This window comes from Ictalurus furcatus, chromosome 4 (assembly GCF_023375685.1).
Source record: "Ictalurus furcatus strain D&B chromosome 4, Billie_1.0, whole genome shotgun sequence".
In the NCBI taxonomy this organism is placed as follows: domain Eukaryota; kingdom Metazoa; phylum Chordata; class Actinopteri; order Siluriformes; family Ictaluridae; genus Ictalurus; species Ictalurus furcatus.
The window spans coordinates 15,707,886-15,724,549 of record NC_071258.1 but is presented as its reverse complement, the minus strand read 5'-3'; the positions used below and the strand labels follow the sequence as shown (position 1 = coordinate 15,724,549).

Below are 16,664 nucleotides of genomic sequence, written 5' to 3'. Positions count from 1 at the left end.
TTTGTAGTCATGAAAACTGTGGCTTTTAATGTAAACACTACATTCGATTGGTTTTCCAGCACGAACATCCCACATGAAAGAACAACCATTCACTAAAGTAGAGGGAGAAATAAGCAGCACAGAAAGCATTCACTGGAAGAGGGTAAAAAGAAAGGCCAAAGGAAAATTAGGGAAGGGGCATGTGGAGAAAAGAATATCCCAAAGCATAACTGGTACATGTTATTATACACAGGGCTTGAGTGTTTTTTTCCCCCTTCATCTTCTTTTTCCATTAGTCAAACTAAGGCGGCAGGTAGAGGAAGGTGATGTACATCATTCCAAATCTACGTGTGTCAAGTGAGAGCTGTGCTTTTCTATGCAGACCTGGAAAGAGTTTTCTTTTTTTCTCTTGAATACAATTCCCCCCCAAAAGAAATAATGCATGAGGAAGAGAAAGCGCATGAAGTCTGTACAGCCTAGTGCATCCACCCCTTTGGGCTTGCACACCACAAAGTGATTCTTCAAAAAAATAAAAAATAAAAAATCCATAAATAAATAAACAAAAAGATACATATACTGTTTTCTTTTTCTGGCTAATTACTGAAATGGAGGACAAACAGGCAAAAGGGAATTGGTACAGTTCAACATCAACATTGGTCAGTAAGAGTGCTTCAAGAGTGAATTGCAGGAACCCTTGAAATACATTTCTCTTTAAAAAAAAATGTGTGTGTGTGGGGTGGGGGGGGGGGGGGGGTTGGAGAGGAGGAAAAATGTTATGTAGCTACAAAGCACAAGTGATATACTTTTAATATTACAGAATTTTTTTTAATATTATCTTCATTATCACTGTTTATTACTGTCAATTATTATTTTGGATTAAGTCTATGTGAAAAGAATCTAGAACCAGAGGATCTACAGCCTCTTATAAAGACACGCAGCCCAATTTCCATCATCCATTCGGCACCATATTGTCGGTTATGAGGGTATTTGTCCCAAACCACCCCTCCCCTCCCCTCCCCCCAAACCCAGCTTACACAATTCTCTCCCTTTGTTGCTATTTTTTATTTTCTTTCCTTTTTTTATTTTTTACTTTTTTTTGCTTTTTTTTTTTTTGCCTTTTGTGGGTTTTTCTTTGAATCATTTATTCTTTGATTTTACCTAAGTGAAGCAGGTAGCTGTTTCTTTATACAAAGGCCAAAAGGATCATGCTGTGTGTGTCAGGACCTTTCAGAGGGGACTGACTCTGTTACCCAGCCTGGAGACAAACTAATTCAGGACGTCTAGGAAAAGAGAGTAATGAGGGAAGGTGGGATAGTGGGAATAGTGGGTGATAAATAAATAAATTAATAAATTAATAAAACAATAATAAAAAAAAGTAGAAGTTCCTTATACAACAGTGTTAATAAGCTTGTCATTATAGTTTACTAGTGTTGCTAGTTTCCCAGACCCATCGTTTTCACAAGGTTGGCACTGATATGAAAATTTTTAATAATCAGGAACTAGTCAAGGGGCTCAAAATCATACTCGGCATGGCCCCAGACACCAACAGCAAATTCAGCTGGCACACGCCAGTAACAGAACACATAGACTAAACAATACTCAACAAAACAAGAAAAGGAAGCGTGTAGGGTGCAGTCCTGGGGGTTCACCTTCTTTAACATTGACCAGCAAACAGAACAAATGTTGCCGTGAAAACCCAATCTAATTAAAACCCAAAGTACAGGAACACGCTACAGCTGCAGTTTGGCTTTGACTGACTTTTATCCCTGGTGCTCACGACTAACTGTCTAAGCCATTGATACAGCTTTTTTGTTGTTGATGTTTTCCCCATTACCTCATCATTAGCATACATAATAATTACATAATCATTAGCGTAACATTGTATACTCAGGCAAAATGTGCATCACTCAGCCCCCCTGACTGATATACACATAATAAATATACACACAATAAACAAAAACATAAAAATATAGTAAAAGAAAGATATTTCTGAGAACAAAAATAAGGGTTTAGTTTAAACCAAAAAAAGACAGTGGAAAATACGGGAAAAACAAAACATTAAACAGCAAAGAAGAAAACAAAAAAGGTCCCAACTTTGTTCTAAAACCATAAAGGCTGGGTTTCTATAAGAAATCAGTTCTGTTGGCAGCTCTTTGACAAACTAAAAACATTTTATGTATAGTATTTATATATATATATATATGCCTATTTTAAAATTATCATCATTATTATTTACCAACTTGCATTTTTGATAATAATCATTTCCAAAGGAATTGGCTCGAGAGAGTAAGAGTGGCCTCAGTACAAGCCGCAGCCTCGCAGGTTGTTGGCAATGATGATGTCAGTGACCGCGTCGAACACCACCTGGATGTTCCCTGTGTCCGTGGCACAGGTCATGTGACAGTAGATCTCCTTATTGGGTGAGCGGTTCTTGCTCTCGAACTGTGCTTGGATGTAAGCGGCTGCATCATCATAAGTGTTAGGGCCTGAAGAGGAAACAGTGAGCAAAGTGGGAGAGGAGAGACAGTGGAGGAGTGAGAGAACAAGAAAATAATTTTAAAAAAAAGGAAGAGAAACAAAAAAAGAGGTAGGAACAGAAATGAGAAAGAAGTGTCTTTCATGACCAGTTTCAATGGCGTTCACATCTTTAATACTGACAAACATTATTTCACCTGCATTAAAATAACGCTGTCCCCTGCACATGATGATAAAGCAGCCAGTACTCAAGTGAGTAAAAAAAGTGAACGAAAGATCACTCGGTAAACGCTGAAAAGAAGGAAAATATAAGAAGTTCTTCCACAGAGTGACTCAGGCTCGTCCTTGTATAGAAATGCCATCGGGATCTTCTAAAACTTTATTTATAGATAACTTCTTGCGGCTCTCGCTTTCCCTCGTCAGCGACAATTACATTTATACACTCTACATGGTCTCTTCTTTCATGCTATTTTTTAAAAAGCTAACACATTTTGCATCATTTGTCAAAACTATCCTGCTGTAAGACAAGCGCTCGGCATAATAGCCTGTCTCCCTGGCATGAGTGATAAGAGCGATGCAGGGTTCCCAAGTTCAAATCCCAACGATGCACCAGTCATCTGTGGCCAGAAGCAATATTGGCAGTGCTCTCTGGGTGGGAGGGACATCCTACTCCCTCCTCTGTCAATCACAGTGACACTAGCCAGTCATGGACGTCTGTGTGTTCATGTATGTGGAAGAGGGTGGACAGGGCTTTCCTCAGAGTGTCTTAAGCTGCCCAGTGATGCTGCATGAGCATCAGTTTGAAAAGAAGTGCTTCACTGGTTTCACGTCTCTCGGAGAAAGCACATCATAGCCATCACCCTCCCAGTTGGTAGTTGTCTTATGATTTAATGGTCCACAAAATTCCAATGATTTCCCTACTGGTCCTTTCATGTATAAATTTCAGTAAGCATCACACCTTTATAACCAACAGCTTAATATGGCTAGATAGAATATCAAACCATGGAGAAAAGCAAGCCAAATGAAACTCAAGCCTCTAATGAAGACTGATCAAAAGCATAATTCTCATGACAGAACTCTGCATCATTCATTTTAATCTCAGACAAAATTCAGTTACATACTAATTCAGCTTAGATTTCCAGTGAAGTTCGTTCCAGCCTTGGTGGGTGTTACATGAAGTGAAAAAACAATTATCCTAAGAAAAAATAATAATGTGGCAGAATCTGTGTGCGTTCTTACCCGTGTACTCTGGGAAACAGATACTCAAGGGTGATTTCTTGATCTTTTCAGCAAATAGGTCTTTCTTGTTGAGGAAGAGAATGATGGAAGTGTCAATGAAGAATTTGTTGTTGCAGATGGAATCAAACAGCATAAGAGACTCGTGCATGCGATTCTGCAGGGAAAGAACAGAATAAAGAGAGAAAGAATGCAGAACAGGTTAGCCAGAGAAAAATAGGAAAGGAAAGGTGATTAAGGCCAAGGTAGGTGAGCTGTGGTCCACAAGTAGGACGAGGGACGCAGATGTCCCTACCCTGTTCAGAAAATCATATTCTTGAGTCATATTCTTCCGTGTGAGGGTTTGAGAGCGAGAGTGCAAGGGTGTGACCCGGATGTGTGGTTGTACGCAGAAAGGCAGACACGAGGCACAATTAGGCCCACACGATAAATTTCAAGTGGCACTTTATTCATTTTATATAAATACATATACACAAATACACACCCATTTTTGAATAAATAAATCAAGAGCAGTGACTGACACAACTACAGCAGATAGACATAAAACTGACAGAGACACAGTGATGCTGTGATCAGATATCAGCGGAATACACAGAGTTTACATCTAGGTGCTTTGCAATGAAAGTGTGAACAGATGGCACTATAATACAGCACCCAGCGCTTGGCACTTATACCTATAATAAAATTACTTCTCTAATCCAGATTCTTCCAATTATGGATGGCAATATTTAAAACCACCATCCAACTGTGCTGCAAGTGTCCTGTATTATATAACCTAATCATGCGTTGGCTAAAAGTCCAATAATGCTGCTTGCAGTGAACGAATCAACACAAAATGACTGTTGAAAGATGAAAGATATTTAAACACCCTTTGCGACTATGAAACGGCATAAAGACAGGACACTGCTTTCTGACTTTTTAAAAAATTTTTTTATAAACAGTCCCCTTTTTTACTGGCCAGAAAACTGATTCCAACAGGTAATATGATGTCAAATGTATTATTTCTATCCAATCATACATCAGCGCCCATGCTGACAGCAGTTTGGCCACAGTACCAGCTGTTGTAGACCAAATAAAACCACAAGAACAATCAGTTATTAGTTACTCAATGTGCACTAATCAAATTACCCACAAATCTCTTTACGTGGCCAAAAACTTCATTTCCCATAAGTCTCTGGACCAACACATCATTTCCTTTTCACCTGGGCCACACAAGCTGATGCCCATCATTCACCTAAGCAGCAGCACAAAGCTTATGCACCACTACTCTGGTGGAAAAGCTAGCTTTAAGGCCATGCCCATTAAACATCTTTGGAAGAGAGATGGGGAGAAATTAAGCAAGAGAGATAGGGAGCTGGGAGAAGGTCGACGTCAATGTGAAAAGGCTCTCACATAAGAATGTGGATAGTTTGTTTGTGTTTGCAACAAGATACATAATGACCTTCCAGCTGAGATGCTGAGAGCTCACCGATTCAGAATGCAATGCTCATCTGTCACTAAGCCGGTGTTCGCACGCACGCGCACGCACGCACGCACGCACGCACACGCACTTGAACAACAGCAGGAGAAGCTTGCGTCATCGCCAGCAGAACATCCTATTGTGAAGCTTCATCTCACCTAAAAATGGTTCCCTTCATTGGGGGAAAATAACTGGCTCTAGGACATCACCTTGCCAGTTAATAAGCACAATCTCAACCCTTTATATTACTTTATGCACCAAATATAGTTAATGAGAAACGCTGCAGTGCAACTACCCTGATGTGCTGCCACTTTGGTTTTGGAGTTTCCAGCATATGGAACAAATGACTACTAAAGGCTTACAATTGCGACAATTAAGTTCCATAAGGTGACCCAGCGATGATACTCCCAGTGGTGCTGTACAATCAAGGAGTAATGGGAAAATTAGGACACCTAACATCTATGGCAAATATAGCTCTGAGGCCATCCATTAGTGAAACGGCTACCTAGCTTGACATACATCGATGCAGATAATATGTACAGAAGTCCTGTATGTGCCGAGTGTCTTCTGAGCCAGTATTCCACTTTCTCAAAGCGGTCCTAATTAGTTAAATTGCAGAAAGAACACTGCATGTGAATGTGTCTGTAACTACAACAGCACATTTATTTCTAATTAAATCCAGATATACAGAATCCCATGACTCTTAGTCACGCCTTCCCACCTTAACAAATAACTGCCTGCTCTTCCTGCTTTATTCAGCCAGCCTAACCCATATTAAAAACACTTCCTGCCTCCCAGTGAATTCTCTTCCTCTCAGACATATGATAAAAGTTAGGAAAGGATATCAGCACACAACAAGCAATCACACAAATTCGGAGGTCGGGGGAGACAAAAAGAGATTGATTGAAGGCTTTCAGTAGGCAAAATTACAGAATAAGGCCAAAACAAACAGCAAACAACCTGAGGCATACTAGATTAGCCATTCTGACACTATGATTAAACTGTACAGAATGACAGACGGCCAAATGCGCATTGACTGCTTTGGATGCATAAGCTTAAAGCACAGCACCACCAGACAGTTAAAAACAAAACAAACAAACAAAAAAAACCACACACACAAATGGTTTGATCATTCCTAATTAAACTTCAGTTTCTGTTAATATCTCTGATCTGCTGAATAAATCAAAGTGAAATTACAGTTTTGACTATATACACCATGAACAACTGAACATAATGTAAGAGATTTAAAAAAAAAAAAACATACACATTGTACCTTCAGTCTGACAGAAGAAATAAAACCTTGTACTTTTAGCGTTTAAAGTTGAATAGGAATAATACAAATAAACCAGCAAAAGAGGTGTAGCTGAAAACCGGTATAGTGTATAATTTGACCGAGTAGCATACTCGAGATTGTTTTTTTAACGTTGAGACGGCGCTATTACTGCAGTAGAGCTTGCTCAAGGCATCATTTGTTGGGTGAAACTTTTAATGGCATTTAGTTAATGAGTTTCATCAACATTCAAGTCTTGACAATTATATATATATATATATATATATATATATATATATATATATTACACACACATATATATATACACATATATATACATATATATACACACACACACACACACACACACACACACACACACACATACACTTACCTATGGAATTGTAAATATGAGATGGTCTCAAAGGACTAATATACATGTGTTTCAAAATTAATAAAGGAAAAAATATTTCAAGACAACAAGATTTTACTGATGATTTGACCATGTTTGAGTTCATTATTTTAACCTTTGATTGAGATAATTTTAATATTAAACAATTATGGGGACAGAAAAGGCGACATTTACAGGACAAAGATAGCAGAGTAATTAAATGAATTCAGCTGCTAACTTTTCCCTGTGCCAGCTGGTTTAAACATTTCATAAACATGATGTGATGTGAGATGTGAGAATTCACTTCCACGCTGTGCCTAAATCAGTAGCTGGGTCTTAATCTTTAAATTGAGTTTATCTCCTTGTTTAGGACTGAAGAGGCTCTTTGATTAGCTTTCATTCTGCTGTCCATCACTGGAGAGTTAGACACAGAGAATAAAACAAGGGCGCATAACAGATCTGACAGCAGGCCTGGGCTCAGTAAAGACCACAGAAACGCAGGTTGTTGGCGATGATGACATCAGTGACGGCGTCGAAGACGAACTGGATATTGTTGGTGTCAGTGGCGCAGGTGATGTGAGCGTACACCTCCTTATTGAAGGACTTGTTCTTGCTTTCGTACTGTGACTGGATGTAAGCCACGGCTTCCAGGAACGTGTCCAGCCCTGAAGCACCGCACGAAGCAGAAAGCGAAGGCAAAGGAAGAGTGGAGGAGCACAGAATGAAGTGATGGAGAAAAGAGGAAGTAGGATGGTAGGGGTTTCCAAATACAATAGCAGACAGAAAAGGAGAAGAAGTTTGGACGTATAAAAATATGAAACGGTAGCATAAAAGCAGTGCAGGGGAAACAAAAGGATGTTATGAAATCTCAGGCTGTAAAAATTTAGGCCACACAGTGATCATGTAATAGGCTCAAGACATGACAATGTGACTGTGATGAAATATGGCAGTATACTGATGCTATGGCAAGATAAGTAAGTAGGCGGTTGTATACAATGAAAATGGATAGGCAGAAAGGGCAGTGGACTTGGCTGCATTCCTCTATAAACTGATCTGTACACATGGAGTCTTCACAGCGAAAAGAGGACTATCCATCTGAATGAAGAAAAACATCTTGCCTGGAAGATTAGCAATGGTAATTTGCCACCACTCTATAGTCAATTTTTTTTATTCTGCTTCTTTTTCACCTATTGACTCCTAGGTGGCTTTCTTCCCCTAGAAATCTCATTTGCACGTGACTGAAAGAACAGCTGTCAGGGTGACACTTTTACCTGTGTACTCAGGGAAGCAGATAGTTAAAGGCGATTTCTTTATTTTCTCCTCAAATATGTCCTTCTTGTTAAGGAAAAGAATGATGGAGGTGTTTGTGAACCATTTGTTGTTGCAGATGCTGTCAAACAGCTTCAAGGACTCATGCATGCGGTTCTGTGGAATCAAAAAACAAGGTGTCAGACTGCCTGCTCAGAGTCACACACACACACACACACACACACACACACACACACACACACACACACACACACACACTCTCTCAGAAAATCACACATGAGTATTATTATTAGAACCAATTATCAGAACATGGGATTATTAGAATACTGTATATGGCAGTATAAGCAGCGAAAGGAAAAATAGGAAATCAGTAAAATTAGGAAATGTTCCAGCATGCAAGTAAATTCATAAATGAGAAAGCCACATCCCCAGGCAAGGTGATGCATTATAATGTTAGCTATAACAGCATAATGAGGACAGAGTGGGAGCATGTACAGTAATAATTTCAGCAGCACGTGTGTCTATGTTAAGTACGTGTTACTGTATTGGACAATTTATCAGATGAATGATAGCTGGAAACTGATCAGAATTTCAGTAGTAATGGGAGGAATGAGTGAGGACACAACTTATATGATTTGAACATTTAATTTAGAGCAGTCAATCATCTATAGATAAAATATTAATGATTTTCCCCCTATCTTTTTGACAGGGAACTACAATGAACAGAATGCACCAACACAACAGGATGTGCACACAAGGCAAAAAAAAAAAAAAGTGTTTTAAAAAAAAAAAGCTGTTTGTGAAAGAGCTGCTTTTCTTCATTACATTGCTCTTTGGCAGTGGGGGTGGGGTTCATACCTGTGGTTATGTTCTGGTGGATGGGCCATCTGAAGAGCCAGTTTTGCTTTTTTAGCATTTGACGATTGGTTAGATAGCGGGGCCGTGGTGAGAGACGGCAGAAGAGGAGCTGAGATGGTCGGAGGGAGACATGTACACGCAGAGGAGGTGGCACGAGGCCACTGAAGAAGATCAGCACGACCAGACAGGCGTCATATCACAACAGCCCTGCCCCCACCCCCTCCCCCATCCACACTCAACAGCCATACACACACTCCACACGGCTGGGATGAAAATCAGTTTAAGAAGAGCCAGTCACCAAGGTGTGAGGAACAGCATGGTTCCAGAGAGAAACGGCGCAAAAGTCAAAGTCTCATGCACATCGTATACAGAAGAGGACACAGTGTTAGTGTAAGGAGCTGTGTAACTGAGCATGTATGTGTGTGTTTCAGAGGAAGAGAAAATACAGAAAAAGGAACAGTAGCCAGAGATGAGGTATATTCAGAAGATGAAATAAAAGAGAAGAGCAAAATGTGGGAACATAAGCATGTGTGTTTGTCCACGCCCTACATTTTCATCTCTGTATAAATAACCACAATTTATAATGAATGCTTCCATCTCCTGCAAGGTCTCTGCTTCCATCCACCAGCAGCATTAAGACTAATGGACAGATCTACACTGTTCTGCTATGATCCATCAGGCCATAAATTCAGGTAAACCTTTAGCAGCAGGTGTCATTAAAATATTATGATGTTCTGTCATGGAAATGTGTGCCTGGATGAGTTCAAGACTTGTGTAGCTTTGACAGAATCAATCTGTTTTCACCCTGAAAGGGAGGGCAATACATTTTTCAGTTTTCAGACTGCAGGAAAACTGACTGTAGATTGAACTCGATGTATACTTAATGCCTTCATTGAATAGTAATAGCTCACAAGTAATGCTAATGATAGATGTTTGAATTCATGGGTGGTGTTAATTAGTTTTTTTTTTTTCCTGCCTGTTATTGAAATCTGAAGGCTGGTCTGTATGTATTCAACCAAGGCAGTATATAATTAGGAGTTTAGTCCATTTAAATCGAACCTTAGTGCATGAGCAAAATAACACTTCTGAGAACGCTTGAGAGAGAGGCAAACTTCCCAACGAACTCGTGTGGTACAACTGCAGTGAGCACATGACTCAACTCAAATGACCCAACTGCAGGAAATGAACTGAACACTGTTGTGTATTTTGATTTGTGAGACACAAACTGGGCCAAAGAACAGTGCTGAAGTGCTGCGGAAACACAGTAAATTTTGGATATCTGGACTAAATAACAAAACAATAAAAAATAAAAAAAATGCTGGATATGTTACACAGTAAAGTTTAAGCTAGTTATTAAGATCAATATTTAATAATTTATTTAGCAATGTAGCTCTGCAACACTGTTCAACAAACACCACTCGGCTAATGCTGTTTCCCTTTTTTGCTTTGTGTATAATTATAAGCAATGTGAAACCAAAACAAACCACAAACAAAGTTTTAGTTTTGTTCTGATATAAAATAAGCAAATAGCTGTGAAACACTTAGTAATTGTGACATCTGTATAAGGCCTCACAAATCAACTAATCTAACAGTTGTTTTCCTCCAACTGAAGAGATATAGTCAAATGCAAATGTTTGCATACTCTCAGAACAAAATCAATAATAAATTTCAATTTATAGCAACAAGACATTCAGGCACAGATTTTCTAATAAATAACAAGCGCTAATTCACATGTGCAGTGAGAGGTTAATAGGCATTTTGCTAGAACAATTGTGAGAAGTACATCACATTCAAAATCTGGCACTATGTAAATGAGATGTTTGTGTGCACTAAATGCCAGTGGTGAGTTTGGATATCAGAAACTCCTAGAAGAGTGAAGAAAGCTTGAAACTCAGGTATACAACTGACTAAAGGCATGGGTTGAAAAAAAAAAAACGGTTTATAACAAGAATAGAAGAATAACTGAGTGTGCATTATGTTAATAAGGTAAATGTAAATGAAATTCTTTTCAAAGACTCTTAAATACAAACACTGGGTTTGAACTGTATGTACTGTGAATATCTAATCTGAAAGCAATCATATCATTATTGTGAGAAACATTCAAGGAACAAAAACACAATTTAGATAAATGTCACTATTAAGTTTTAGTAAACAGTACAATTTTGTCTTCAATTGATGAAAATGGGCTTCTACAAATTTAATACATGCTCTCCAGATGTATTCCCTTGCACACACAATGGTTGCATCTCCCTTTTTGAATACGTTATATATTTTCTTTAATGCCTTGTACTGTATACCCACCATTTGAATTTATAAACGGCCCCCAACCACTTTCCCATCCTCTAACCATTTGGATCATTGTAATTCTCTGCTACTTTGTTTTATATCTTCTTATCCTTCTCATATCTGTTATGATTGTAACAGATTAATTTGCCATATACTTCCTTTAAAAAAAACAGGATGTCCTTTATAAAAAGAGCAAAACATTCTTATTAAATAGCTGTGTTGACATTGTCATGTTTTGGCTCATCAATTTTCAGGAAACACCCACAGCTGACTTTTTTTATTTTTTTTTAAAGTAGACCCTTTTTCTACACAAAAATCATAGGATATGCAACCTTTTGCACTCCACTGTATAATCTCAATCTGTTATCTGACTGTACTTTTGGCTGTTTCATGCTTTTCTAAATGTTTTTGTATACGTTTTGTTTCAGTGTTTCAAAACCCAAAAGAATCGGGTGTGTTTGGTTAGTATGGAGCTGTCTGTTTGGTTGAAATAAGTATTCTAATAAAAAATAATGCATGGTTCAATGTAGTCTTTCTTGTAAAACATGTAAAGGAAGAGCATAATTTGTATCTGTAGCTGTGTATGTAGTGGAGAGTGTTTGGAGAGTCTGTGTGTAGGGAATATCTCTCACCGTGGTCTCATCTTCATGCAGCACCTGGTCATAACCACTTAAAGCCACACAGAAGATGATGGCGGTCACATCCTCAAAGCAGTGGATCCACTTCTTCCTTTCTGACCTTTGGCCTCCCACATCAAACAGCCTGTGAAGATATGACACAGCCTGAGCCCATGTTCACCCACAACACTGTATATGGTACCTCAAGCATTTATAAACATATTGCCATTCAGAGTGTTAGACCTGAACAAGCTTCAAACTACTGCTCATCATTTGCACTCTTGGGGATATTTTGTATTATTTCCCACATACATCTGACTCATTTTTCAAAGGGTTTCATAATTACATCATGAGTTTAATCACATCAGAGGAATTAATCTGAATCTCCATGTAACTAGGCTCCTAACTCAACTCAAGTTTCAACCAGCATATTAAGAAAGCAACTATGAAATTACTTATACTGTAATAAGACACTGTTTAACTGTTTAATAAGAGGTTTATTTGAGATGGCAAATTGAGTTTATATTTGTGTAATTAGGTCCTAACCAATTTTGTTGCCAATAACAGCTTTTCATAACATTATCAATGCCATACTGATGAAAAACTTATGAACTAATGTATCTGATTTCTCAGAGTGGTGACCATATCGTACAATAAGCCTACTTCGACACCCATGCAAAGCAAATTTCAGCAAGAGCAAACGGAGAGATAAGACACAGCTACACTCATGTGCAACTCTCTTCACATTTAACCTCAGCAAAGGTTAATAATGATATCAGTTGCAGATATTCTTTATATCTTAAATGCATCATATCCTGCGTGACTGCACCAAAACTTGAACTAAACTTAAAATTAAAGAGGATTATCAGCTAATTCCACATACTTAAGCACAGCACTGAAAACCTGGGGCGTGTCCGAATATTTAAAAGTGTGCAGACAACTTCGTCATATACGAGTAATGATAAGTGCTCTGTAAAAACCGCTGCCATCACGCTCATCAGAAAATGTTGGATGATTTAAACAGATTTTTGTTTCTCTTTGCAACACAGTGAACTTCCCTCACAAGTTTTGCATTTCGTCACAGGGTTTAGGGACAGAATAGTAATATGTAGTAGACTTTCGTGCTTTTGTGTCTTGCACAAGCTAGTGTAGCATTTCTGTTGTGGGATTACTAATAAACTATTAATAATACACATTTTTACCATATAAAGCTCTCAAAACTACAGGTTTTCCTGAACCGTAATAGGCTTCTCTTTAGCAAAGTTATAGTATTTAATGATTAAAGATGACTGCATTTGTTTGTTAAACTGGCTCATTTCCCAAAATAAACTTTGCAGGTGAATGCCTAAATAAAACCTAACCTAAATAAAAAAACTTTAGTAAAAATATGTTCAAATCTGTACATATATGAAGCATTATAGTGCGTATTACTATTCACTGCTAAGTAATCCTACAATGGGTGGCATACTGGTGCAGTGAGCAACATTGCTGTTTCTTGGGTCCTTGGTTCGATCCTGAGCTCAAGTTACCATCTGTGTCGAGGTTTTTCGCATGTTCTCCCCATGTTCACGTGGGTTTCCTCCAGTTCTACGGTTTCCTCCCACCTCCCAAAAATATGTCAGTATGTTGAATAAGATAAGATAAATTGCCTGTAGGCATGAGTGAGTGTGTGCATGGTGCCCTGTGATGAACTGGTGTCTCATCCAGGGTGTATTGCCATCTCATGCCCAGCATTTCCAAGATCCACGACGACCCGTACCAGGATAAAGTGATTACTGAAAGTGAATGAGTAAGTGAGTAATCCTACAGTATTAAAACACAGCACTAGTCTTCATATAAATTGATATGGGCAGCAGCGAATCGAAGTATTCTGGTTCAAACGGATTTGGTTCGAGCTGTGGCTCTGCAACTTGCCACAGTCAGGGAAAAAGTGCTTCAGTGTCATGCTTTATTAATGCTGTGGGATTAATAAAGTACTATAATATGTACTAATCAAATATGCACATGCTGTATGTTGTGTACCTGTTCCGGATTTCCAATATTGCATGAACAATTTATATAAAGAAGAGCTCACTGCTTGATTAAAGATCATTAATAAAGAACTACACTGCATGTACAGTGCTATAAAAAAGTATTTCTTCTGTTTTTATGTACATCTCATATTAAATTGTTTAAGAAATTAAAACAAAATCTAAGATAAAACAAAGGCAACCTGAGTAAACACAAAATACAGTTTATCAATCTACGAAACTGCATTCATAATGGACTAGACGCAACCAGGCCTGATTACTGCAAACCCTGTTCAGTCAAATCAACATTTAAATAGAACTTTTTAACAGCATGAAGTTGTTTAAAAAGGTCTTACAGTAACACACTATGCCTAAGTTGAAAGAAATTCCAGAAATGATGAGGAAGAAGCTAATTGAAATACATCAGTCTGGGAAGGGTTATGTATTTCAAAGGCTATTAAAGATATTTCAAAGGCTCTGGGACTCCAAAGAACCACAGTGAGAGCCATTATCTCCAAATGAAAAAAACTTGGCACAGTAGTGAAACTTCCCAGAAATGGCCAACCTTCCAAAATTACTCCAAGAGCCCAGCAACTGCGCATCCAAAAAGTCAGAAAAGAGCCAAGGACAACATCAAAGGAATTACAGGGCTCTTGCATCAATAAAGGTCACTGTTCATGACTCCACTATCAGAAAGACACTGGGCAAAAATGGCATCCATGGAAGAGCGGCGAGGTGAAAATCACTGCAAACCCAGAAGAACATTAAAGCTTGTTTGAATTTTGCCAAAACACACCATGATGATCCTCAAACCTTTTGGGAGAATGTTCTGTGGATTGATGAATCAAAAGTGGAACTGTTTGGAAGACAGGAGTCCCGTACATCTGGCATAAACCAAACACAGATTTCCACAAAAAGAACATAATACCTACGATCAGGCATGGTGGTGGAAATGTGATGGTGTGGGGATGCTTTGCTCCTTCAGGGACTGGGTAACTTGTAATAATTGAGGGAAACATGAATTCCGCTCTCTACCAGAAAATCCTAAAGGAGAATGTCCGGTCTTCAGTTCGTAAGTTGAAACTCAAGCGCAACTGGATTATGCGGCAAGACAATGATCCAAAGAACTGTAAATCCTAAAGTCCTAGAAGTAAATGAAAGACTGATTTCCAGTTATCAGAAGCATCTGCTTGCAGTTACTGCTGCTAAAGGTGGCACAACCAGATTTTAAAGTTTAAGGGGACAATTAGTTTTTCACATGGGTAATGGGTGTTGGATAACTTTTTTGATTCAAGAATTTTTTTTTTTTTTTTTTTTAACTGTATTATGTGTTTACTCAGGTTGCCTTTGTTTTATGTTGTATTTCGTTTGAAGATCTAAAGCTATTTAGTATGAGATATACACAAACAGAAAATAAATCAGGATGGGGCAAATACTTTTCCACAGCAAGTGTAGGTGCAGATGTTTTGAGTGTGCTGAGTTTTAATTAGTAAATCGACTTTCCTAAAATACACTAACCCACCTGTAGTCTCACTGATATTTAATATGGTGGATTGTTTTTACACTATAAAAATGCTATAACCACACACTTCCTAATGTGCACATTGATTAGCCAATGATGCATCAGACAATCCCTGGTTAAATAAAACAACCCCATTCCATTATCCTATCAGCAGTGAAGAGTATAGTAAATAGATCAATGACTAAACGTGCTGGAATCAATAAAATATTAAAATACAAAAATAATAAAAAGGTAAATGATAAATAGATTGCACTATGAAGACATTTTTCATTTATATGTACTCCTGTTAATATACTACATAATGCTGAAACTTTAGGAATTTTTTTATTAAAAAGTTGTAGATAGTATATAATATTATACAATTTTATTATTAAGTATATAATACTGTATTAAATGCCTACAAGGTTCAGTGATGTGTATAAAATGATATGCACATTTTTACTGCTGAGGATAATGGCCTGTTTTATGTAAAGGGTAGCAAGAGTTAATAAACTTTAATATGACAGATAACACTGTCATAAAGCTGAGTTCTAACCGTCAATAGTCATAAGAGTGATCTGTAAAATACACAGCCCATATGAGCACTTGCACAGCTTATGTGTGAACCAAAACATCCTGTTTCTTTGGAAAGTATGTGTATGCTTCAAACGTTGAATTAGATGCGATGAACAGTGTGTGTCGCCCCAGTGTTGAAATGAAACCTGTGTTACTATATACAATGGCTTATATTTTCCACTTAAATAACTAGGGTTTATTTAGAGTTTAGAGTTTAATTATAGAGTTTTCTCTCAAAACCAACTAAACAGGTCATGTAAACAGGGTTGAGATGGATGCAAATGCAGTTAAAGCTTTTAATTGAAGAGAGGCAGGCAGACAAATCCAACTCAAACTCGTAGTGCGATATCAAGGTCACAAAACAGGCACAAGGTGAACAGGTGATTGGCAAACAGGCAAAACAGGGCTTAGATGAGAATTGTAACGAGAATGTAAACCGGATCAAAAAGCATTAAACACAGGGTACAGAACAAAGGCTCGGTACGGCTCCGGCGGCAAACACTGCACTAAAACTCAATACTTCGCACGGAACAAAGACACACAGGGGTTTAAATGTACAACGAAATCAAAGGTTAAAAAAAACAGCTGTGAATAATGATGACACGTGATGGAGACAACCAATAACAAGACAGGGGCAGAGACATGACATAAAACAAAAGCACACGTGTCAAAAAGTAAATAAAGTATGACAATCAAGAAGCGCATGCTGTCTGTCATGCTACGGGCTGTTGAGTGTGC

General features: G+C 38.1%; 1 protein-coding gene across 3 annotated transcripts in view; it reads right to left on the bottom strand.

The window, feature by feature from the left end:
* Positions 1-16,664, bottom strand: part of gnao1a (guanine nucleotide binding protein (G protein), alpha activating activity polypeptide O, a) — a 91,214-nt gene continuing 74,550 nt past the window's right edge. The window contains exons 6-8 of one of the 3 annotated variants that reach the window (XM_053623184.1): positions 11,856-11,985; positions 8,082-8,235; positions 1-2,465 (exon numbers count right to left, since the gene is read on the bottom strand). In XM_053623184.1, coding sequence (XP_053479159.1) covers positions 2,278-2,465; positions 8,082-8,235; positions 11,856-11,985 — 472 coding nt within the window. In that variant the 3' untranslated portion in view covers positions 1-2,277. Of the gene's footprint in view, positions 2,466-3,693; positions 3,848-6,750; positions 7,476-8,081; positions 8,236-11,855; positions 11,986-16,664 lie in introns of those variants that run through there. The other 2 variants (XM_053623182.1, XM_053623183.1) reach the window with 2 other exon arrangements.